The sequence below is a fragment of the Lutra lutra genome, chromosome 18 (genome assembly GCF_902655055.1).
Source record: "Lutra lutra chromosome 18, mLutLut1.2, whole genome shotgun sequence".
Lineage (NCBI taxonomy): Eukaryota > Metazoa > Chordata > Mammalia > Carnivora > Mustelidae > Lutra > Lutra lutra.
In genome coordinates, this window is record NC_062295.1 from 9,319,392 (window position 1) to 9,343,310 (window position 23,919).

The window sequence follows — 23,919 nt, forward strand, 5'->3', positions numbered from 1 at the left end:
TATCCCCAACGGCATATCACTTCAACTCTCAATAGTTCAATATGTTTCTCTAAAAGACACAGCCTCTTTTTCAAAATAGAACCACAATACCGTTATGGTATCATCACACCAAATAAATTGTAGCGTAAATAAATCCAGGATCCCTGTGGCATTCACATTTCCCAGAATATCCACACACACAAAAATAAATAAAGACCAATTAGTATGCTGTTCAAGTTAATATGTTCAAATCAGGATCCAAACAAGCTCTACACATCGACCTGGGTTTCCATGCTTCTCAAATCTCTTTATAACAAAGATTCCGGACTACTCCAGCGGTTCCTTCCCTCCTTCCACTCTTCCCTTCCCGCCCATACCCATCCCATTGGCTATGTATCTGCTGCCTAACAAATGGCCCCAGAACTTAGCGGTTTAAAACAACAAAGGCCATCCCACAGTTATTGCGTGATAGGAATCTGGGTGTGGCTTCCTCCAGCTCAGGGTCACATGGGCTGCCCCTCTGGGTGTCTGGCGGGGGCTGTGGTCTCATCCGTAGACTTGGCTGGGGAAGAGTCTCTTGGGAACTCACTCAGTAGATGCTGGTGGCACTCAGTTCTTGCGGTGTGGGTCCCTCCAAAATGGTAGCTCACAACATGGCAACTTGTTTCATCAGAGCGAGCAAAGGGGGGAGAAGGAGTCAGGGAGCTGTGGGTCTCAGGCACGTGTGCCCCAGATTCAGCTGGAGGAACTGCTGAAATGTGGCTTGATGGGCTCCAGCCCCGGAGCTCCTGATTCAGTAGGCCGGGGTGGGTCCCAAGAATGCACATTCCTAACAAGTTCCCAAGTGACCTGAAGACCACACTCTGAGAACTACTGAATTATAGGGACCTCTTCCCCTTCATTTTTAATTTCCTCATGACATTTTATCTGTTGATGGGACATTTAACATTTCCCAAGTGAGGACCCTGATTTCAAACCTGGCTGTGAATAAGAATTATTTGGAAAGCTTAAAAAATACACTTAAAGGTCCCATTCAAGACCTACTGGATCAGAAAATAGGGTAGGGGGTTCTAGAGAGTTTTTTTTTTTAATGATTTTATTTATTTGAGAGACAGAGGGATGCATGTGAAAGAGCAAGAGAGAGAGAGAGAGAAAAAGAGAAAGCACGAGTTGGGGGGCAGGAGCAGAGGGAGAGGGAGAAGCAGGGTCTCTGCTGAGCAGGGAGTCCGACTTGGGGTTCAATCCCAGGACCCTGGGATCATGACCTGAGCCAAAGGCAGCCACTTAACCAACTGAGCCATCCAAGCTTCCCTGGAGGTATATTTTTAAAGTTCTGCGTGAGATCCCTCCGGTGAAGCTACGGTTGAGACCCACTGAGCTAGGAGAACAAGGCGATGGCCCTGGAAAAATCCCTTTAATACCCACAGCCGTATCACCCTCTGATGGGGGTGTCACTCCCATGACAGGCTCTGCACTTGTATCTTCTTCTCTCAACTTCCCAAAGGCCCTGTGAGGTAGGCGCTAGGACTCAATACCCCCATCCCACAGATAAGGAGACTGAGGCTAACACAGAAGGTACTTGCCCAAGGTCACCCCATCTGGGGATTTTTAAATAGACCCACAAATTCCTTGACATCCCTTCCTTCAAAAAGTAGAGCCTTCCTCTGAGTGTGGGCTTTGGCCTCAGTGACCCATCTCCAGCGAACAGAATATGGTGGGAATGAGGGAGGGTGACTTGTGTGACGAGCTCATATGAGGTGTCCTTCTGGGTCCCCATCTGGAATCACTCAGCCATGTTTTAAGGACACTCAAGAACGGAGGCCTCCTGCCCAAAGCCAGGTGACTGAGCCACGTGGAAACGGGTCATCCAGCCTGTCAGCCCTTCCTGGGACCAAATCCCCGGCCAGCCTCTTGTCTGCAACCTCATAAGAGACTCTGAGCCAGAACCAACCAGTGGAGCCGCTCCTGAACTCTGGACCCACAGAACCTGTGAGGAAAAATGTTATCTGCTGAAGGTTGGGGTAGTTTGTGATGCAGCAATAAACTTAAACATGCCATAAGACAAAAATGGGTCTGCATGACCCCAGAGGCTCCAGGCTTACCCCTGCCCCCTCAGGGAGGGCCTTCCAAGGGGCAGGTGTGGGGGATGGGAGCTCTGTGCAGTTTCAGGCATGGGTGTGCATGAGTCCTCACCCCAGCCAGGGGAAGACCTGGGAGCCCTCTGGCCCCAGTCCGTGTCCCAGCCTGGCTGTAGACTGACCACCCCCCGAACCCCGGGAAGGTCTTCTCCTGGCAGGACCGTGTGTTTCCTGGGGCGCAGAACTGTAAGTGCCGTGGACACGAGGACATGATTGTTGGTCACCACTGAAGCTTGCAGGCACATAGTAGGTGTTCAGTAAACAGCTACCCTATGACTCATCACCCTCAGCCAGCTTCTACGGGGGGACGTGTTGGCTGATTAGAAGCCCTTTTTGCAGACAGCACACTGGGGGTCTGTCTCCTGTAGGAGACACACCATCTTGACACCCTCAGCAGGGCTGTGACACAAACTCCCAGAGGCAGGAATGTAATAATAGTAACTGTAGTGAGCAAGCTTGGTTGTGGGCTACTCAGGCCTCCCATGCGGATTATCTGCACACCTTTCAAAAAGCAAGAGCTAGTACTCCCACCTTATAAATAACGAACTTATGGCTCTGTAAAGGTGACTGGGAGGTGACAACGCTGGGCTCAAGGCAGCTCAAAGCCCTTCATCCACTGGCACACTACAGGCTTGGAGCGCATGCTGGAGTGTGCTGGGAAGACCCCAGCCGTCAGATCTAGGGAAGAGGGCTGCATGCGCTTGGGCTCAGCTGTAGATAAAAGCCCCTGAGAGCCGGGCCTTGGGAGTAATTCCTGCCTGACCCCAAAGCAACCCCGCCCAGGCCCAGGATGGCAGCTGTGAATAATGGATGACATGAGGTGGGGGGGTGGGGAACATTAGGGCCAGTGACTCATCTCTGTGGCCTCCAACTGCCCTTGAGGGAGAGGATGGATAGACGTTGCTACCAGCCTCTTGCCAGCTTCAGGATCAAAGGTAGGGGCCACAGGGGAATTGGGGGAGTGGGAGGGTTAAATGCACTGCCTGCCCCTCCTCCATTTCAACCTTTAGAAACTTCCTCCTGGAGAGAGCCATTCCCCTTCTCCAGGGACTGGATTCTGGAGGCTGGAGGCAAGGTAAAGAGATGGCTTTGATGTGTGATGGTGATGGAAGCATTCAAGTCCTCTGTCCCATGCTAGCTGTGTGCCCTTGGAGGATTTACTCGCTCCTACTGAGACTCAGTTTCCTCATATGTAAAAGGTGGGGAAGACATCTATTTCATGGAGTTGCCAGGGGCTTCAATGAGTTAATAACACAAATAAAGTCCTTGCCAACTTACCTGGCACATAGCAGGGGCTCAATAAATGCTAATCGGTGTTCTTATGCTACATACCAAGCAATGCGGGGAACATTCTGTATACTTTAACTCATGCAATCTCCAAACCAGCCAAGGGCATTAGCCACTAGGACTCCTATTTTACAGATGAGGAAACTGAGGCTCACGGACATGACGGGTAAAATCTCGTGGGCAATCCATGAGAGAAGCAGAATTTGAACTCAAAACCAGGTGAGCAATGTCTAGTATAGTCAAGAGTCCTAGTCGAGCGTCCTGGCCCACCCCACCCCACCCAAATACATCTGTCACCCTACAAAAGCTCCTAAGGTTATACAACCAATCCCTGCCTCACACCATATATACAAAAATCAACTCTGGATTGAAGACTTAAAGGCCAAAAACAAAAACCATTTAAAGATCTTTTGTAGAAATTACAAGTAAATATCCTTTAGAACTTGATATTGGGAATGATGATAGATTATGAACTCCTATGTCTAGAATGACGCTTCAGAACCTTAGGAGAAAGTACAGGTGAATCTATTTTAGACCTTGAGTTGAGAAAGACGTTCAACATCATGAGTGATCACAGAAATGCAGATCAAGGTCTCAACTGGAAACAGTTTTATACTCAACTGGCAAACATTTTCAAAACTAATAATACCAAGTGCCGGAGAGAACGTGGATCCTATGCCTTGCTGGTGGGAGTGTAAACAGTATGACGACTTTAACAAGCTATTTGCTATTGTTTCCTAAAGTTGAGCGTTCACATATTCTCAGTCCTGGTGATTCCGCTTCTAGTAAACACCCCAGAGGAACTCCCACATGCATGTAGCAGAGCCATTCACAGGAACATCCAAACAGCACTTCCAAGTAGCAGGCGCCTGGACACCACCCAAAAGGCCGTCCACAGGAGAGCAGCAGTACACTGATCTGGGGGAATACGACTGGACAGTTAAAACAAGTGAACTGGTATGGGTCGATCTTAGTTACGTACTATTACATGAAGAAATTAAGCCCCAGAAGGTTCCTACAACTCGATACATTTGTTGTTGTTGTTGTTGTTATTGTCTGGATGCTCTTGTCATGGATGGACTCGTGTCCCTCCCCTCCAAATATACTAAAGTCCTAATTCTTGGAACCTATAAATCTGATGTTATTTGGAAGTAGAGTCTTTGCAGATGTGATTAATTAAGTTTAGATGAAGTCTTATTGGGTAAGAATGGAACTAACCGATACACGGTTGACGAGTTTTTTTGATAAGGTTGACAAGAATACCCAATGGTAAAAAAAAAAGTCTCTTTAGTAAATGTTTTTGGGGGGCAACTGGGCATGTCAGATGGTTGAGCGTCCGATTTGATTTCAGCTCAGGTCATGATCTCAGTGTCCTAGGATCGAGCCCCATATCACGAGCCCTCCATTGGTGGGCTCCGGGCTCAGCTGAGAGCCTGCTTCTCTCCCCTGGCCCCTCCATTGACTCACTCATGCTATCTCTCTCTCTTTCTCTCTCTTAAATAAATAAATAAATACATCTTAAATAAATAAACGGTATTCGGAAACCTGGATATCTGCATGCAAAAGAATGACAACAGACCCCTGTCTTACACCACTCAAAAAAAAAAAAAAAAAAACTCAAAATGGATAAAAGACTTAAATATAAGATCTAAAACCATAGAACTTGTAAAGGAAAACAAAGCAGAAAATCTCCTTGACATGAGTCTTGGCTTGATTTCTTGTATGAGATACCAAAAGCACAGGCAACATAAGCTAAAATAAACAAGGGCGGAGGCTACATCAAACTCAAGAGCTTACACAGAGCAAAGGAAACAATCAGTAAAGTGAAAATAGAATCTACAGTGGGGGGGGGCACCTGGGTGGCTCAGTGGGTTAAGCCGCTGCCTTCGGCTCAGGTCATGATCTCCGAGTCCTGGGATCGAGCCCCACATCGGGCTCCTTGCTCGGTGGGGAGCCTGCTTCTCTCTCTGCCTCTGCCTGCCTCTCTGCCTGCTTGTGCTCTCTCTCTCTCTCTGTCAAATAAATAAGTAAATAAAATCTTAAAAAAAAAAAAAGAATCTACAGTAGGGGATCCTAAATATTTAAAGGACTCATACAACCCAAGAGAAAAAAAAAATCCAGTTAAGAAACGGGCTAAGGATCTTAACAGACATTTCTCCAAAGAAGATAGACGAGTGGCCAATGGATAGATGAAAAGCCGTCCAACATCACTCATCACCAGGGAAATGGAAATCAAAACCACAATGTGACACCACCACCCATCTGTCAGGACAGCTGTCATCAAAGACAAGACATAACAAGGGTCAGTAAGGATGTAGAGAAAAGGGTGCACTGTTGGTGGGAATGTAGATTGGTGCAGCCAGTATGGAAAACAGTGTGGAGGTTCCTCACAATATAACAAAAAGAACTTCCATAGGATCCAGCAATCCCATTTCTGGGTATAGATCTGAAGAAAATGAAATGACTATCTTGGAGTGATATCTGCATCCCTATGTCATTGCAGGATTATTTATAATAGGAAAGACGTGGAGACAACCTAAAGGTCCTTCAGTGGATGCATGGATAAAGACAATGTGGTACAAACATACACACACACACACACATGCTGGAATATTATTCAGCCGTACAAAAGAAGGAAATCCAGCCGTCTGCAACATGGATGAAGTCAGAGGGCATTACGCTAAGTGGAAGAGATCAGACAGAAAAAGACAAACACTGTGCGGTATCACTGATAGGAGGAATTAAGACAAAAGAGCGAGTTGCATAGAAACAGAGAATAGAACGGTGGTTGGCGGAAGCTGGGGGGAGGGGCAGATGGGGAGACATAGGTCAAAAGGTACCATCTTTCAGTTAGAAGGTCAAGAAATCCTGAGGATCTCATGCATACCATGATGAGGACAGTTTCTGGCTTAGTACCGTATACATGCAAATCGCCGAGGGGAGACCTTAGGCATTCTTACCACACACAAGCACACACACACACACACACACACACAGGGAAGCACGTGAGGGGATGGATTCATTATCTTGATCTGGGTAATCATTGCACAATGCGTATCACCTCATTACATTGTACACTATAAATATATATAGTTATATTTGTCAACTATTCCTCAATAATGCTGGGGGGGGGGGGGCAGGGCGCGAGGAAGAACTCACGTGACAGCAGTGGCAGAGACCGGAGTGATGCATCCACAAGCCAAGGATTGCCAAAGATGGCGGCCAGCCACCAGCAGCCGGGAGAGGCGGGGAACAGATCCTTCCCCGGAGTCTTTGGAGGGAACACGGCTCTGCCGACCCCTTGAAAGCGGACCTCCGGCCTCCAGGGCTGGAAGAGAAGACACTTCTCTTCAGTCAGAGCCGTCCAGTTGGTGGCCCTTTGTCCCAGCAGCCCCGGCAAATGAAGATCCCCTTCTGATGAAGTTAGTGGGGAGAAACTAAAATTAAAAACACAGAGGTAACGTGTTTGATTGCGCGTTGCTTCCCCTGCTTCACCGACACGGCGTTTCTCGCGAACGGAAGGAGGTCTGAGGGAATCGCGCGGCCAAGCAAGTCTACGGGCGCCATTTTGCCAACAGCATCTGCTGGCGCGGAGTCTCTGCATCCCATGGTGGTCTTTCTCGCAATCTTTCAAACTTTTTCATTATTTTTTTAAAATTTCTCATTATTTTTCATTATTATTCTATTTGAATAACCTCCTGATAACCTAATGATCCGACTCGGAGGGATGAAGAGTTGCACGAGGACGAGCAAAGGAAGTGGTTCCCGGAGATGGAAACTACTTCCGGCGGAAGTGCTGTGCGGACTGTTGAAAGGACACCAAAGGGCTGAGAATAGGACATAAACGTAGGGGATGAAGCAGCAGCGGGGCTTGGAGGATTGACCCCCGTTTGGAAGGAAGCTCTACGCTGAGGGAAATGGGATCAAGGAACATCACAGGCAACAGAGAAGTTGTTCATGAAAAGAAAAATCCCTCCATGTGGCAGACCTCCTTGCTGTTTTAAGAGCCTGCCTTGGGCAGCCACCGCCTAGATCAGTGGGCCACAGTCAACATTGAGGCAAGACCCTCCACCAGCAAAAGGATTACAATTCACTGAAGGCTCAGATGATGGCTAGCGTTTTTTTGGCAATATTTCCTTTTAATTAAGGCACGCGCATTGTTTTATAGACACAATGTTACTGCACACTCCATAGACTTCAGTATCGTGTGGACATAACTCTGACATGCACTGGGAATCAAAAAAAAAATTATCCGACTCGCTTTATTGCGTTATTTGCTTTACTGCATCGGTCTGGAACAAAACGGACCCTATCTCCAAGGTGTGCCTGAATACTTTTAGGAGGTACATATGAGAAAACTGCCCCCACAGGAAAGCAGGGAGTGATGAAGACAGGATTCGAGGCAGGGGTGGGATGGGGGTACCTCGGGATTAGATGTTGGCCATTGTGAGGGTCGTAGTTTTTGATTGACGGGCTATGGGGTATCTATTACGTGATTATAGTTCTTTTAATTATGGACATTTTTTTAAAAGAGCAGGTCATGCATAGACCAAAGAGAATACACTGTGGTTTGTATTACAGTGTACCCGTAATTCTATGTACCTTAAGTTCATGACCTGACTTGTACCTGTCCAGCTCATGCTGTCTCCCCAGCTGCCAGCACAGGGCTCAGCACATAGTAGGTGCCCAACAATGACTGGGTGGACGAATGATTTAGTGATTGAGGGATTACGGGCTCCAGCAGTCAAGTGTGTGGGGGGCAGGGTGAATGCCACAGATGGAAACATCAGGCAGCCCAGGGAGGGGTATAGGTGTGAGCTGATCCCCTTCCCTTGGTCTGGTCCTCATCACAGTGACACCACGGACCCCAGGAACGAAGACCAGAGCTGACCCAGGCCCTACGCAACCCATGACCACCCAGAGAGAGTTTACTTGTGGAAACAGGAGCCCGGGGGCTATCTCGGTCTCCCAGCCAGGGCTCTGCCAGGGCCCTGCAGTCTGGGGATGGTGGGGTGCCTGAGCTGTGAGCAGTACAGCTCCAAGAGGCGCCCCACCTCATCCAACCGTCTGCCACCGGCCCCAATGCTTCCGTATCCCCATACCCCCTCTACTCCCATCATACGCTGCTTCAAGGTAACTCACTTTTTTTCCCCCTAAATAGATTGATTTTAAAAAAGGAATGGCTATGTCACCACCATAAATGGAAAAGCGATACCTGTGCCACAAGTAGAAGGTGACTGTAAACATAAACAGGCAGAAAAACAACAGGTTGTGAAATTCTAGATCCAGAGTGTAGACAGAGCAAGATTCGGAGCCCAAGGCCCCCTCTCCCCTGGCTGGCAGGGGCTGAGCCAGCGCCCGGAGGGATGTCAATGCTGCAGAACAGTAAAGGAAGCTTTCTCCCCTTCAAGGAGAATTGCCGTGTGATTCAGAGCTAGGTGCCGCCTTCTCTGGCACCCACCCTAACCTCACCCTCCAGGACTCACCAGTGGGTCGACTCTCAGCCTCTGGGAGACTCCCCTCTGGCCAAGCAGTTTTCATTTTGGTTTGAAGCCTGGAATCCTTATTGAGATAAAGTGGGGGAGCCTCGGGAGCAGAGGCCGGCCCGGGCTGAGAGCTGTGGCTAGGCAGGGAGACCCTCCCCAGCAAGCCCCTCCTTTGCTCCAGCCCCTCCGGCCCCCCAGGGGAAGCAGGCACAGGGCCCGGCTGGCATGGGGCAGGCCCAGCTGGGTCCCAGCAAGCCCCAGGGAGCCAGGGTGAACTCATCCCTCGCCCTTAATTATCTTCCTGGCTACTGAACTTGTGAGACGCTCCATGCCATCAACAGGGAGGACCCCTGGGATGCTCAGGGCTGGGAGGTTCTAAGGGCCAGATGTCACCTCAGAGGGAGGTGGCAGGGGCCTGAGAGAGGAAATGGGCTTGGGGAGGGGAGCTCTGCTTCCTGCTTCTTCTCTGTAGGGGAGAAAGCTGGGGCCAGGCAGGCAGTTGAGAGTCGAGGTTAAGGGCAGGACTCTGCAGCCTACCATATGGGGATAAAACCAGGCTCAGAGCTCAGCACTTTGGGTGACCTCTAGTGAGTGCCATAGCCCTTCGGGGCTCCAAGTGTGGTTCACAAAGCACCAGGAGCTTGTGAGGAATGTAGAACCTCAGGCCTAGACCTACTGAGACAGAACCTGCATTTCAACAAGACCTCCAGAGGGTTTCTGTGCCTCAGTTTCCCCATCTATAAAATAGGATTAAAATGTGTTTGTGCCTATGTGGTGCTTGCTGTCTGCTATTATCACCACTTAGCATTCTTGTTATTGAAATAACTCACTCTGGGCAAGATGGAGGCTGGTCGCAGGTTGCCTACTCCCAGCCCCCCACACCTCAGCATCCCACAGGTGGGTTTCATGGGACAAGAAGCCTGGGGCTCAGACAGATGCAGTGACTTGCCCAAATTCTACATGGGGAAGCCCAAGTTCACTCCACACCTGTCTGACCCTGTTACTCATGTTAACAGTGAGTAGGGAGGATTGCGTCCTCTACACCAGGCACTTGGTGGGACTCCCAACCACCCCCTGATGGTGACCTTACTCCCGCCCCCAACTTCAGATGAAAATGAAGGACAGAGAGGGCTGGCTGCTTTTCCAAAGCTACTGGGCAGGAAAGGCTGGATCTGAGCCCCCTCTATGTCATGTGGCATTCCCCACCCCACCCCCCACCCTACCGCAACACACACACACACACACACACACACACACAACACACACACACACACACAGTATCCCTGCCTCTCCAGTCATCTGCCAATCCTGGCTCTGGGGTTCTGAGCCTGCCCCTCCCACGTCCTCACCACTAATGAGGTCTTTGCCAACCTAACGCTGGGAACTCGGAGAGCTCTGAAACTGGCTCCGTGGGAAGAACCTGCTTCCCCCTGCTCTGGGCTCCCAGGTGTGGATGACCGGAGGGGAGCCTTTGAAGGCAGGGCTGGGCAGAGCCAGGAGCGGGCACTGTACTGAGATGCTTGATCTGGCCTCAAGGATGGCCGGCCTGGAGCTGGGCTTCCCTCTGCTTCTCTGTCTCCCACTCCTGCTTAACCTCCAGCTCACTGTCGGCACTTGGCCCCACCTTGGCTAGGGTGAAGCTGGGCCAGGCCCGGAGGTCTACAGTGTGATCACTCATTCACTCACCATCCCTGGAGTCAGGATCTACTGTGTGTCAGATACTGTTTTGCAAACATGGCAATGCACAGAACAGACCCAAGCCCGGCGGGAGAGACACACCAGAAGTTAGTCACACGCCCTCACAGTGCATGGAGAGGGAGAATAATGAAGGGGACTGCTCTTGGGTGGATATCTGGGAGATGAAGGGCAAGAATGTTGCAGTGGGACTAAGCAGGGCTGGCCAAGTTCGGGCTGCAGGGCAGGGGTGGGGGAAGGGAGCGGCTTGGTGCAAGTGAGAAAGGAAAGAGGCCAGCCGTGCTGGAGTGGGGAGAGTAAGCAGGACCTGGCCACCAGGCCTTATGAGCTGGGCCCTCCAACTTCTCCTAGAGGCTTTGCTTGAGGCTGGGAAAGGCACTGACGGCAGATGAACACTCAGCTCCCAGGATGATGGCTCTACCTGTATTCCTCCTGCCTTCCTAGCTGTGGAGGACTTGGGCACAGAGGCCTTCAAAAGACCCATTCTCACCCCTCCTGAAGGCCCCAGCTGGCCACAAAGGGGCTGTCATCTCTCTGGACTGCCTTCCTGGGAGGACAGGTGGGGTTTGGTGCACTAACAGGCACCTTGGTGTGTCCAGGCTACAAGGCCTGGCCTGGAATTCTGCCTCCATTACGAGGAGGCTGTGGTACTTCAGCATTCTGGAGCCTCGGGTTCCTCATCTGTAAAATGGGTCGAGTGGATAAAATGTGTTGAGCCATAGTACAGCGCGTGGCGGTGGGGGGACATAATCACGGACTTACTACGTTAAAGAGCCATGATTATAAGCGGCCAAGGGGCTGCAAATTGCCCGCAGCCCCAGCCGGCACCTGAAGGAGAGCTCGGTGCTGGGAGGGTCCTTGTTGGTCCTGTTCATAGCTGTTCCTCGGCCACCGGCGAACCCGGCACCTGGTGGGTGTTCCTCAGAGTGGAGTGAACTGACGCACGAGTGTGGAACGAATGCATGAACGAACGAATGAATGACCTGCTCCGTCCCCAAACTAGGACGTTCAACTCCAAGGTCCCGCCTCTCCCTGCCCCCGCCCAGGGTTCCGCAGCTCCCCGTTTCCAGACAACACTCCTACCTGCGGCGCGCCTCAGTTTCCCTCTCTATGAGTGAGCGGGAATCACGGCAACCTCGGGGAGTTGGAGGGCGGGCTGCCGCCGGCGCCCCGCACCCACCGGCGCCCAATCCGCGCGCTGCCAGGCCGCGTCCGCCCCCCGCCCCCAGGGCCGCCAGCTGCACGCAGCCCCCGCCCCGCCGGGGCCGCCCCGGCCCCGCGCGCACGTGACCCCGCCCCGCCCCGCCGCCCCAGCGCGGGCTTCCATTGGCCGCTCCGAGCGGGCCCCGCCTCCGGCCGGGGCGGAACCGGAGATGCCCCGCCCGCCGCAGAGCGGGGCTCCTGCGTCCCGACGGTGCACGGCGGCCGGACCGGGCTGGCTGGCGGGCGGAGCCGGGCCCGCGGGGCTGCTGCGGGGCGATCGGGCCGGGCTGCGGGCGGCGCAATGGTGAGCAGAGCCCGGCGGGCCGGGCGCTCGGGCCGGGCGGGGGCTCAGGGGAGGGGAAAGAGCGGCCCCCGGTGGGCTGGGGGCGCGCGCGGGGAGGCTCGCCCGTGGGCCGTGGTGGGGGGTGGGGGGGTGTCTTTGCGGCGGGGGAGGGGCAGCCCGGGCGGGGGCGCGGCTTCGGGAGGAGGGTCTGTTCCGGGGGGCCGCGCCCGCGGGCGGGGGTTCTTTGTCCGCTGCGCTGCGGCGAGATCGGGACAAAGGAGGCGGCGGGGGGCGGCGGCCGCTTTGCGGGGAGCGGGTGTCTCCCCGCCCCCCCCCCCAGTGCCAGCCCGCCACCGCGGCCCGCAGTTCCGCTCCCCAGGCTGGACGCTGGAACGGGTCCTCGGGACGCCTCGGGGTATTTAAAATTAACGGAGGAGGCGGGCGTCCTAGCATCCCCCAGGGTGGTCCGGCGGACTCTGGGGATCAGGGGTAGGAGCGCGGGTCGTGGCGACGTCTGGAGCCCATTTCGCAGGTGGGGAACTGAGGACGGGCCGCGACGTTTGGTGCCGAGTTTCGTCGGCGATGACTGCGCGGCGTGGGCATGATTGGGTATCGTGGTACCCCGTCCTCCCGCCCCCCTCCCCGCCCCAGTCGGGCCGGCCGGAGTTGCTTCTCCAGCTGTCGCTCCCCCTCCAGCCATCGCCCAGGGGGCTGAGCCCCTTCCTCCCTCTAGCCTCGCTCAGCTCCTTGGTAGAGTGGGGGAGACGGCGTCGCCTGGCAGGGTTAAATGAGAGGGTGCATGGAGCTCGCCTGGCACCGCGCCTGCACGTCGCCCGCGCTCAGCACGAGGTAGCTGCCCGGGCGCCTGTCATCCCTGTGTCCCCAGCATCGAGCCCTTGTCACTCAGCCTGCCCCGGCGGGGGCTGCACCGGGGTTTACCAGGCTCCTGGGCCTGAAGCAGGGGAGTAGGGAGGTGGGGATCAAGAATATGACATTTTTACGTCAGGGTTGAAATCTGGCATTTGGAATCCAGGCTGCCTGGGTTTGACTCCCTGGGCGGCTACTTTTGAGCTGTGTGACCTTGGGCAATTGACTTAACTTCTCTGAGCCACAGATTCTTTATCTGCAAAGTGGGCTTAATGATAACCCTACGGTTGTTTGAGGGTGGAAGGAGAAAGGATCCGTGTGAAGTGCTCAGCTTCTCTGTGTTTGGCACATAGACTATCACTGGCAACTTTCGTTGGGCTTCTTCTGTTATTACCAAAGTTGTTTGGCCAAGTGGGTTGACCCTGTTAGAATGGCCAGTGGCTGATTCACAGGGTGGGGGCATGAGCCGCAGGCCTGGGCCCCAGGAGACCCAGACTGACCTTGGGGCAGTCCCTGGGCTCAGTCTGCACCAGCTTCCTCTTCTGCCTTCAGGGACCCTCGGGGGTTTCTGGTGCGAGCTTCCTCTTCTGGAGGATGGGGTGTGATTGGGTGGGTGATGGGAGGCGGAGAGGACCCTGGCTATATATATATATATAGCCTCAGCCCCGTGATGCTTTTTCCCATCTGCATCCGTGCTGTTCTAGGGCAGGATCCTTGTGCCATGCGTCCTTGGGTCCCAGCGCCTGCTTGGACCTGGCACAGAGAAGACATCCCATCTGCATCTTGACTGTGCCCAGCAGTATCCTGTCCACCCTCTACCATACTATGTTCCTAATCAGAAACCAGGCAGGAGATGTTTCTGGTGTGTGAACTGGGGTCCCCTGAAGGGGCAGAGCCTGGCTTGTTGGCACACCTGGCAGATGTCTTTGTTGCCCAAGGGCATGGCTTAACCCCTGGGGGCACTGCTGCAAAGCCCCGCTCCTCCGATCCCCGGGGAGGGGTTGGCTATCCTGTAAATAGGGTAGTTCCAGGTGGAGGGTGGGAGTGGTGAGGTGGTGTCCTGCTGGGCACGGTGACACTAGTGATATGCCCAGTTAAGCGGGAAGGTGGCAGGTGGCCTTGAGGAAGAGGTTGTTTGTGGTGATGGGCCTGGACTGGGCTCTCTACCCTCCTGGGAGGCAGGTCCTTGGTGGTGGGAGGCGGAGGTGATGCTAAGGGCTCACTGTCCTCCCTGTGGCACCAGGAAGGTGTGGCGCCTGGTGACATGCAAATCCAGTGCCTCCCCCCACCCATTCCATTTCCACATTTCTTATCACTGCGTATCCTCCCCGTAGCCTGGCTGGAGAGGTGAGGGACTGAGCACGTACTTTGCACACCGAGACACCAAGGCCATGAGGAGCAGTTTACTGGGACAGCCCGGAACAGCTCACTGTTCACTGTAGGGGCGGGAGGTGGGCTGGGGAAGTGGGGGGGAAGTGGGGGGCTTTGAATCTGCTCTCTTGCTAGCTGTGGTCCCCACGGGGCCTGAGTGGGTCATGTCACCTGTGGACTGGGGTTAAGGCTCAGTTTCGGGGTCTCATAAAGAGGAGGTAACTGGAACCCAGTGTTACACCGGGGAAGACCTAAGCTGGGAACTCTGAGGGTCAGCAGGCCAGTGGAAGGCATCTGTCTACCCTCCGCTGGCTGGTGGCTGAGGTGGGGACTGTCCTTTTGAACCCACTGGTGGGCAGAGGGGGCGGGGAGTGAGGAGCCCGGTGGGGCGGCCTCAGCAGACTGGCAAGGCTGGGCTATAAAGCTTGCTTCTCCAGGACCTGCGGGTGAGATCCGAGGTCAGGCCACCCTTGGCCCAGGGAGGCAGGACTGAGGGTCCACAGAACGGGGGGGTGGAGGATCGGTCCTGTATGTTTTGGGGATCCAGATGGCCTCGGGCCTCCAGTGCTAGCCTTCACCCTAACTGAGGGGCCGGCCAGGAGCTGCTGCAGAGGTTGGGGTGGGGGCATATGTTCTGTTGCCCACCCCAGAGCGCCCGGAGCTGCAGGCCCCTTCCTTTGCTCTTCTGGGCTGCACTTCTGGGGTCACATGCTGCATTCTGCCTTTTCACTCTCGGGCAATGCACACAAACTCTCTGTGCCTCAGTTTGCTTATCTGTAAAGTGGGACTGATACCAATGAGCAGTGTTCGCCACGGGGTTCTTGGGAGGATGAAGCAAGTGTATGGAATGAGTGTTAAGCGACTTTGATGTTCTCAGCGGGTGCTGGTTTCTCGCAAGCCATCCTGGGCGTCGACCCAGCCCGGAGCTGTGGCCGTCCCTGTCCCACCCTGGGCGCTTGCCTGGATCAGGGTGAGGGGGTCAGCTGACTTATAGGAGAAACGTGGCTCAGAAGGGCATGAGGGACATCAGGAGAGGCAAACCAAGTGGGTAGGTTCCAGCCTGGGCCACAGGGGGTCAGGGGGAACCAGCCAGCCACCCTCATACTTCAGACATCCCCTGGGGTCTGGTTCCCAGAGGCGCCCTCCTCTCCCTGCCTCCTAGCACATGGAGACAGCTGCCCCTTCATGGGCACAGGCCTGTTGGGAATCCACCTGCCCTCACACTCGGGCTGCCAGCTTTCTGGAGTCTCTTGGGACAGGTGTGCGGACCCTTGCAGAGGGGTCCTGGGACTGGCTTTGGGTTGGAGAGCGGGCTCAGGGGTCAGAGCTGCCGGCCACGATCCCCACGAGGGCTGGGGCTCCTCTAACTCATCACTAGGTCTCTGGGCTTGAAACACTCAGCTGTCATTTGTCGAGCATGATCACAGGGTTGGGGATCACCATGGTCACAGTGGTGTGCTGCAAGGCGATGGCAGGTGTGGGGTGGTGGGGCATCTGGAGCCAGGGTGATCTGGGAAGGAACCCCACCCCCACCCCCCAGAGGCACCCATGGAGAAAGTCCCGAATGATAGGAAGGAGCCAGTCATGGGACAGTCAGGGGATAACATTCCAGGCAGAAGGAACAGAAAATTCAGAGGGTTTGAGGTGGGAGGGCAGGAAGGGTGTGAAGAAGCCCGGGGAGGCAGGGAGTTCTGCTCCTCTGCTGAGGCCAGGGCGGGTTCTGAGCAGTGGATGATGTGAGCTGATTTTTTTAAACCATCATCTTGGGAAATACTTGCTGAGCAAATTCGGGGACAAACAGCGCACTTGGGGGCGGGGGAGGGTGGCGCCAACGGGCACAGGCCAGGCGTGCCCATGGCTCCGTGCATTTGGGGATGAGTGTCCTTCTGGCCTAGGGGGAAGGCAGCAGACAGGGTTTTGAAGTCACCAGTCCCCTCAGAGTGTCCCTTTGAGCTGGGTCAGCCTCTGCCTCAGTTTCCCCATCAGTCCTAGGACCATGTGGCTTCCCCCTGGACTGGTAGGTGCCTCCGAGGTTCTGTGGCAGGTTTGGCCCCTAGGGCTCCCCCCCACCTCAGGTCTTGCTGCTGGTATTTGATTTCCTACTTCCTGCCCCCCCCCCACACATACTTCCCCTTCTGAATTGATACTGCGTTGCCTTCCTGTCTGGGGGCCTGGTAGATGGGTAAGCACCCGAGCAGGCACTGGACACAAGAGGGCCAAGGGGAAGGACAAGGCAGGTGTCCTCCGTAGCAGGAAGAGAGGTTCACTGGGCACAACTGGCAGGTTGTCAGGGGTGTGGGGGCGTGTCAGCAGGCCTGAGGGGACAGGCAGAGAGAGGTGGTGGGACAGAAGAGGCCAGGATAGCCTGTGCACTTGGCAGCCTAGCAGAGTGCAGGGCCCCTCCAGGAGTGCACAGCCCGATGGGGGAGGCGGGGGCCAACCAGATGGCTGCCAGGGAAGCCAGGGTTACACACTGAAGCAAGTTTCTTGGTCGGTGGTGGGGAGCAGGTGTGGGCACAGGACAAGGACCCCCTCCTGGGCCCAGGTTTGTCGCCCTCTGCACTGTTGGTACTTGGGGCTGGATTCCTGTTAGTGGGGGCTGTCCCCTGCGCTACAGGGTGTTTAGTACACCCTTGGTCTCTGTCCACTCCATGCCACTAGAACCCCCCTCCCCCAACTGCCAGCTGTGACAGAGAGACCTGTCCGGCTAAAGGCCTGGAGGTCATTGTGGCCGGGGAGAAGCAGGGGATGGGGATGCGGCCTCTCGGGCCCCGTAGGACTTGAGGCTTTTCCTCTGGGCGACAGGGGCACTAGCTCCAGTGGACCCACATGGGTGGACCAGAGAGCCTCTGGAGAGGGACAACAGCAGCTTGACCCTGCAGGTGGTAAGAAGGGGGTAGACTTCAGGGATATCCCACCCCCTCTGCCCAGGACGTCTCTGCAGATGTGGGCACGGGTAGCAGGGCTGTACTCAGGGCTGGGGGCGGTGGTGGCTAGTCCCTGGACAGAGTCCAGGGACGTCGACTTAGCTGTCTTTGACCTTCAGGCACGCCTGGCCTTGGGTGGGCGGGGAGTCTCCTTGGTTTGGGTTAAGAATCACTTCTAATTAAGATGGTCATTGCTCAAGGACGCCGGGTTCCTTCCTGTATGGGCGGAAAGCCTTCCCTTCCACCGCTCCCTCCCTGGGTCGATGTCCGTCTTTCCAGAGAAATGAATTCAACAGCCAGCTCTTACGGAGTGCTGAGGGTGGCACAGGGTTTTCCCCACCCTCGAACACTTGGGTGCTCATTACTGTCATTTGCTACCTGGGTGGTGAGGAGGACAAGTTAGAAAGTGCAGGGTCTTGGGACCTGGGGAGCCTGGTTGCCTCAGTCACCTCGAGAGTCTGGGTGTTTTTCAGTCTGCCGTGCTGCCCCCTGCTGGCTCTCCGTGGCCGCTCACCGGCCCCGTCCACAGAGGAGGAATCTGAGACCCAGTGAGGTGCAGAGGCTTGTCTAAGATGGGCGGTCGTGAGAAGGTGGTGGTCTGGCGCACGCTTCTGGTGCTCCAGCTCCTGCATTGGCCAGCAGGCCCTTTCCTGCCTCTGAGCCTTCACAGATGCCATTCCCCTGCCAGGAACGCACCTCCCCAGGGGCTTGCTTGGCTCTTCCTGCTGGTTCTTCCTGCCGGCTCAACCTCGGCCTTACCTCCCCAGGTATCGCCTGCCCCGCCCAACGTAGCGTCTTGGCACCCAGTCCCCTGTGTTCGTGACACGGCACAGATGCATTTGTAGTGACAGGCGTTGGTGTATCGATCTGTTTGCAGTCTGGGTCCTGCCCCTGACGCTGAGCTCGGTGCGGGAAGGGGTCGGTCTGCCCCACTCTCGCCTGCCCTCCCCCACGCTGTCCCGAGTGCATCCTCGTTCCAGGACTGGGCTGCTGAGGGCTCTTCCCTGGCTGGTCACAGCTCCCTTGTGGACAAAGGCGGTCATCGGCTGCACCCTCTCCCAGGTGTTCCAGAAGACTTAGCTGAGTTACCTATGTCGCCTGTCGGAGCAAGGGGCTGAGGTCATGTCCCTGCTTTGGAGTCTCGCGGGTCTGGCCATCACGGAGCACGGGCTCCTCTTGGTCCCTGGGCTTCCGAACACCTCAGCGGGCTGGGCTTTCAGGACAATCCCCTCGAACAGACCCTCTTCCAGCTTCCAGCAGGGCTGCAGTGGGCTTGGGGGTCATGGGCCCCCTTTCCTGCATCTCTGGCTCCCTGGCTGGGCGAGGGTGACTCCTTTTTGGTGGCAGGAGCACCGACGGTGTCGGGGGTAGAGGTGGGAGTGGGCTGTTGGGAGCCAAGAGAACGTTCGTGACGTCCTGAGCTAGGAACGGTGAAAGCCGACCGGCATGTTTTTCGCTAGGACAAGGGCAGGATGGTCAGACTTACTGAAGACCTGATTAACAAGGTCCCCCAGTCCCGGACCCCCGAGCTTGGCAGCTCTCAGGGCCCCGCAGAACCCCCAGTGGAGCCTCACCCTGCTTTGTCTTTCAGGGCTCTCGTGTCCCGCCTGGGTTCCAGCCTCACTGAGCAGACAGCCGCACACGCTTCCTCCTGCGGAAGCCTCCCCAGGCGCTGACCATGTCTATCATGGACCACAGCCCCACCACGGGCGTGGTCACCGTCATCGTCATCCTCATTGCCATCGCTGCCCTGGGGGCCTTGATCCTGGGCTGCTGGTGCTACCTGCGGCTGCAGCGCATCAGCCAGTCGGAGGACGAGGAGAGCATCGTGGGCGATGGCGAGACCAAGGAGCCCTTCCTGCTGGTGCAGTACTCCGCCAAGGGACCGTGCGTGGAGAGAAAGGCCAAGCTGACCCCGAGCGGCCCAGAAGTCCACGGCTGAGCTGGGATGCGGAGGCCCTGAGGCGTGTCTGCCTCCAGCGGAGAGGCATGGGAGGGGCGACACCACAGATGAGCTGCTGAGGATGGCGTGACACCTGCTGGCATGGCCTCGCTGGGCTTCATCACCGCATGCACTGACTGCCGTGATCTTGGCTGTCGTCAGTAGCCAGGAGGCGGCGGCCCTGGGTGCCCCTCTGGCCTCCCGGTGGGACTGCCCATTGCAGGCAGTGGGCAGGCCTGACCTTGCCGGGGCTCATGACCCCGTAGCGCTTTTGTTACTTGAATGTTTAGCTGAGCCTGTTCTTGATGGAGCTACTACTGTAACGCCGAACTCACAAACAGAGCTGTAAATAGGCCCTGGAAGCATGTGCTTAAGCCTTTTTTGCTGATTTTTAAAAAGACCGTGTAGAGCACATGGGACTGACTGTAGTCATGATAAGCTGACTCAAGGCTGTGGGGTCGGGGGTGGGGGGTCTTAGACATGGAAGGCCCACACTGTACTTGGCAGGGGGCCTCTAATATATACGTGTGGGGGGCGGCGGGGGGGCAGAGGACGTGACATGTCTGTGTTAAGTCTCGTGGCTGACCAGCTGGGGTGCTTGGATGATTTCTGCTTGGTTAGCAATGGATGCAAGAACCATGCCCCCCCTCTCTTTTGGTCCTAAATAACCAGTTCCTGTTGAGAGTGGAGTTATTGCAAGGAAGCCACCGCCACTGCTTGAAAGCCGGTGAAGGACGGGCCAGGGCCCACGTCCCGAGGGCTGCCAGGTGGCCTGGTAGCAGAGCAGTTTCTAGAGCACGCTGAGCACTCCCCCCACTGCTGTCCACCCTCCACCCCCAGCCAGCATCACTTGGCATAGGCTTTGCTAGAAACACCAGCGCCTGTGGCTGCTACCTTTATCGGAAACCCAGCTGGCCCAGGAAAGAGGAAATCATGTTTTTTATTTGTTGTTGTATTTAATACGTTCTGCACTGGAAGGGCAGGGGAGGGGGCTTTGAGGGTCCCCCCTCCTCCTTTTCACACATTAGTTTCCTTTTTCTCTGAGCAGCACCCACTTGCTGGGTACTGGACTTCACTTTTCCCTGCGGGTCACCTAGGAGAGTCTCCTGACCCTGCTCGAAGAGCTCCGAGGGAATGAGCACCCAGGAGAGGCCCCCGGACGGCGGCCTGACAGCCCACCCTTAGTGGATCCCCGGGAGGGCGCATGGCAGGGGCAGTGAGTTTCAGGTTAAGGACAGGGTCTTCATGGTGGCTCTCAGTCAGGCCAGCACCCCCACGGCCTGCATCTTCAAGGCGTCTCTTGTGTACATGTCCGTGAACTCGCAGAGTTCGTTAATCCCACCACCATAAGCACACTCTCCACGGTTGTGATGAAAACGCGGCCTGTGTCGGCACCCTTGGTCATAAACCAGTAGCCAGCGTGGGCTTATCATGGAGCACCGGTCAGGCTGACAGGCTGACAGCAGCTCCTCTGGGCTCACCCAAGTCTCTAACGAGCATGTTGAATCATCATCTTCCTGGAACCCCAAGGAGGGAGCTGAGGGAACACTTCATTTTAGCAGCATACCCTTAAATTGGGGGTCAAACATGAAGAATTAGCTTGGGAGTTGGGATTAGGGTAGCTGGTAGCAGTCTGAGCTGCCCCCGGGGGCTACTGAGGAGCCCCGGTAAGGCAGCTGGGCTTTGGCACAGGAGAGAAGTCCCTGGCCCCTAAAACGGGGTCGGCTAAACCTAAGAATCATGCCAGAGACCCTGAGAGGGCCCGTGGGCCAGAGGGGGCCAGCACCTTCAAAGGTGCCCCAGGGACGATCAGGGAGAAGGCGGGTTTTCTGATAAAGGACCCTTGAGACCCAACATGGAAGGAGCAGGGATGTCTGATCCATTCCACTCGCATCTCAGAACTTCCAGGCTTTCTACCTCGACTTTCTGCAGCCAGCAACACGCACCCAGGCTGCCTTCACCTGGGGAACCCAGGACCCCAGGCTGGCCCCGAAACGTGATCGCTTAACTGTCAGACTTGCCCTGAGGTTTTAACCGGCACCGGTGAAGTTCTGTTTTTGACATGACGAACCTTCACTTTCTCCCAGGTCTTGCTCCTGGAGGTTCCCTCATCCCGCCTACACCCTGGTTGCCAGGGGCAACGTCTTTGCCGGGTCAGGGTCCCAGCGCACAGCGCCCGTGGGGGGGGGACCCATCGGTGGGGGTCTCTGCGAGGCAAGTGGGAGTGCCTGGAGAGGCAGCGAACAGCCACGCAAGAGCGCTCACTGTTCCTGTTGACCGATGGCTGCATTTTTAGCGCTGACGCCAGGGCCACACGCTCACATGGCTTAGTGAAGTTATGACCTCTCACGGAATTCTTTCTGAATGGCCCAGCTGTTGTGTTCTGGTCTTCTGACGGGTCAGTCAGGAATCAGCCTTTCATCCCGCATGTCATCACAGAAGCAACAGTCGGGGAGTGGGGAGGGAACTCTTTGACACTGAGCCACGAAAATCCGGACTTACTTTTCAGACAGATGTTCAAATGGGCTGTGCTATTGTTTCGGTCTCAAAGCTACCAAGTTTGTGCAATAAGTGGAAGGGATGTCATCCCTGTTCAATAAACGCTGAATGACATTCAAGCTGATTTTCTAGACCACTGAGAAAATCTTTATTTACAATAAATTTCAATAAAATTTGCATAAATATATTCCCAATGTACAGTTTTCACCTCTGATTTCTTCATGTCCTTTTAAAAGTTAGTCTGTCCTGTTCTCATTGCTCCTTTCGGACGCCAGCGTGGAGCTGCTGTTGGAAGGCGGGAGGCTGCTGCCTGGTAGCCGGGGGGGACCCGGAGGCTCGGGGTGGTCAGAGGCGGCCTCTGGGCGGGGTGGGAGGGCTTCGGCTCCATCCTTGCCCTCCAGCTTCCGCTCCATGGTTGCCACCAGGATCTTGAGCCGCGTGTTCTCGCTGAGGAGGTTCTCCGAGGCGTCGGCCAGCTCCTGGAGCTTCTGGGCCACCTCCTGGAGCTCGCGGGTTTTCTGCTCGTACAGGGCCTGCAGCTGCTCGCTGTGCCGCTGGAGCAGGCTGTGCTGCTTCTCCAGGGTCTGCTTCTGCCGAAGCAGCCGGTGCTCGTCCCTGCGAGCGCTGGACAGCTGGGCCTCCACCTGCACCTGTGCCCGCTGGAGGGTGCTGATTTCCGCCCTCAGCTTCTGGATCTCTCTCTCCAAGTGGGAGATGTGCCCCTGCTGGAAGACTGCCTCGCTCTGAAGACACTCTTTGGTAGGAGGGTTAGCTAAGTTCTGGGGGGCGGAAGCGGGGTCTGAGTGATGCAGAATGAACCTCAGCAGATTAGGAAGGGTGATGGGAAGGTCTTCGGGGTATTTCACACTGCGGTCCTTTCTGGAGACAAAGGGAAAGGGGTCAAAGGTGAGAGTCCCGTCAACATTCTTAGTCCAAAGCACACTGCTACCGAAGGCCGGGCTTCCCACCAGGAGACATGCCGAGGATTTTACTTAATGAAAGTCAGCAAGGAAAATGTTCTCTGGGCAAAAACTTCTCTACAAAGCTGAGGATGTCGCATATGCTCGTTCTGTAATTAAGGTGGCTTATCTCAAGTATGTGTCTTCCTAAGGACAAAGAACCCAGTTTCTGATAACCACCTTGGGAGAAAGACTAAAGCTCCTGGGCCCAAGCCTTGAGCCAGGGATGGAGGGCACCGGCAACATGTGGGCAAAGTGGCCTTCGCAAGCTCTGAGAGGCCCAGTGGCGTGTAAGGAAGGATGTGCTGGGGCAGGACATCACCTGCGTCACTCTGTGGCTGTCAACAGCACGTGATGCAATCGGAAAGACTGCACACTCAGCCAGATTTCTTCAGCCAACATTTATCACACATTATTCAAGGCAGGAGTTCTTAACTGGGTAACTATAAGCCCCTAGGGGCATCTGGCAACATCTGGAGTCATTTTTATTACCACAGTGGAGGAGGTATCACTAAAGCCTGACCCCTGAGAAAAAGACCAACCAAGGGACTCCGAGAAATTAAGGCTGCCCCACCCTGAGAACACAGAATAAGGAAGGAAAGTGACGTATGAATGGGGCTCCCCCAAAGCTCTGTCACAAGTCCTGATGTAGAAAATTCCTTTCTAGAAGTTGTCATTTAACTGTCTGATGACCAACATTTCTACCACATACAGGCCCCAGAGCCACCTGTTGGGCAGACTCACGAGGCTGCTGCTCACGGTTCTGAGCGTCCACACAGGTGGCCCCTCTGTGCCCTTGCACTGCCTCGTCTGTAAAAGGGGTGGTAAGAGCATTGTTGCTCTCATGGGACTGCTGTATGGATGACACCAATTAATCTGAACGCTGAGTGTTAGCCGAAAAACAATCATCTGATGCATTAGAAAACCTAACCAAGAGGAGCGCCTGAGTGGCTCGGTTGTTAAGCATCTAACTTCAGCTCAGGTCATGATCCCAGGGTTCTGGGATGGAGCCCCACATCGGGCTCCCTGCTCAGCAGGAAGCCTGCTTCTCCCTTGCCACTCTCCCTGCTTGTGTTCCCTCTCTCACTGTGTCTCTATCAAATAAAATCTTAAAAAAGAAAAAAAAACCCAACCAAGAAACCATTCATTAAAAGCTTACACACCCTCTCCACACACAAAGCCAGTGGTCAAATATCTAAGAAAAGACAAAAAGTGTTCTACTGATGGATAGCTCTTTCCCAAGGAAATAAAAATCACAGGGAAATTAAAATCACACATGCACC

The 23,919-nt window shown here is 55.1% G+C and overlaps 2 protein-coding genes and 1 long non-coding RNA gene across 5 annotated transcripts in view; 1 reads left to right on the plus strand and 2 right to left on the minus strand.

Moving 5' to 3' along the window:
* Window positions 1-3,862: 3,862 nt before the first annotated feature.
* On the minus strand, window positions 3,863-11,813 carry LOC125090593 (uncharacterized). The gene is made up of 3 exons (XR_007124391.1): window positions 11,669-11,813; window positions 6,564-6,732; window positions 3,863-4,322 (listed from the first exon to the last, which is right to left on the minus strand). It is a non-coding gene; the product is annotated as an uncharacterized LOC125090593 (long non-coding RNA).
* A 159-nt stretch (window positions 11,814-11,972) lies between these two features.
* On the plus strand, window positions 11,973-21,864 carry SNN (stannin). 2 transcript variants are annotated; one of them, XM_047712688.1, is made up of 2 exons: window positions 11,973-12,092; window positions 18,828-21,864. In XM_047712688.1, exon 2 carries the CDS (start codon window positions 18,915-18,917, stop codon window positions 19,176-19,178), a length of 264 nt encoding a protein of 87 aa, XP_047568644.1. In that variant the 5' UTR covers window positions 11,973-12,092; window positions 18,828-18,914; the 3' UTR covers window positions 19,179-21,864. The 2 variants fall into 2 exon arrangements, with proteins under 2 accessions (XP_047568644.1, XP_047568645.1); XM_047712689.1 differs by lacking the exon at window positions 11,973-12,092 and adding an exon at window positions 12,375-12,603.
* The window catches only part of TXNDC11 (thioredoxin domain containing 11), a 60,922-nt gene continuing 58,804 nt past the window's right edge, over window positions 21,802-23,919 (minus strand). For both annotated transcript variants that reach the window (XM_047712686.1, XM_047712687.1), the window contains one exon: window positions 21,802-22,556. In XM_047712686.1, the coding sequence (XP_047568642.1) occupies window positions 21,914-22,556 (643 nt within the window). In that variant the 3' untranslated portion in view covers window positions 21,802-21,913. The remainder of the gene's footprint in view (window positions 22,557-23,919) is intronic.

Bases quoted from the DNA above. Each gene is read 5' to 3' on its own strand.
- SNN (XM_047712688.1), top strand. From the start codon at position 18,915: ATGTCTATCATGGACCACAGCCCCACCACGGGCGTGGTCACCGTCATC.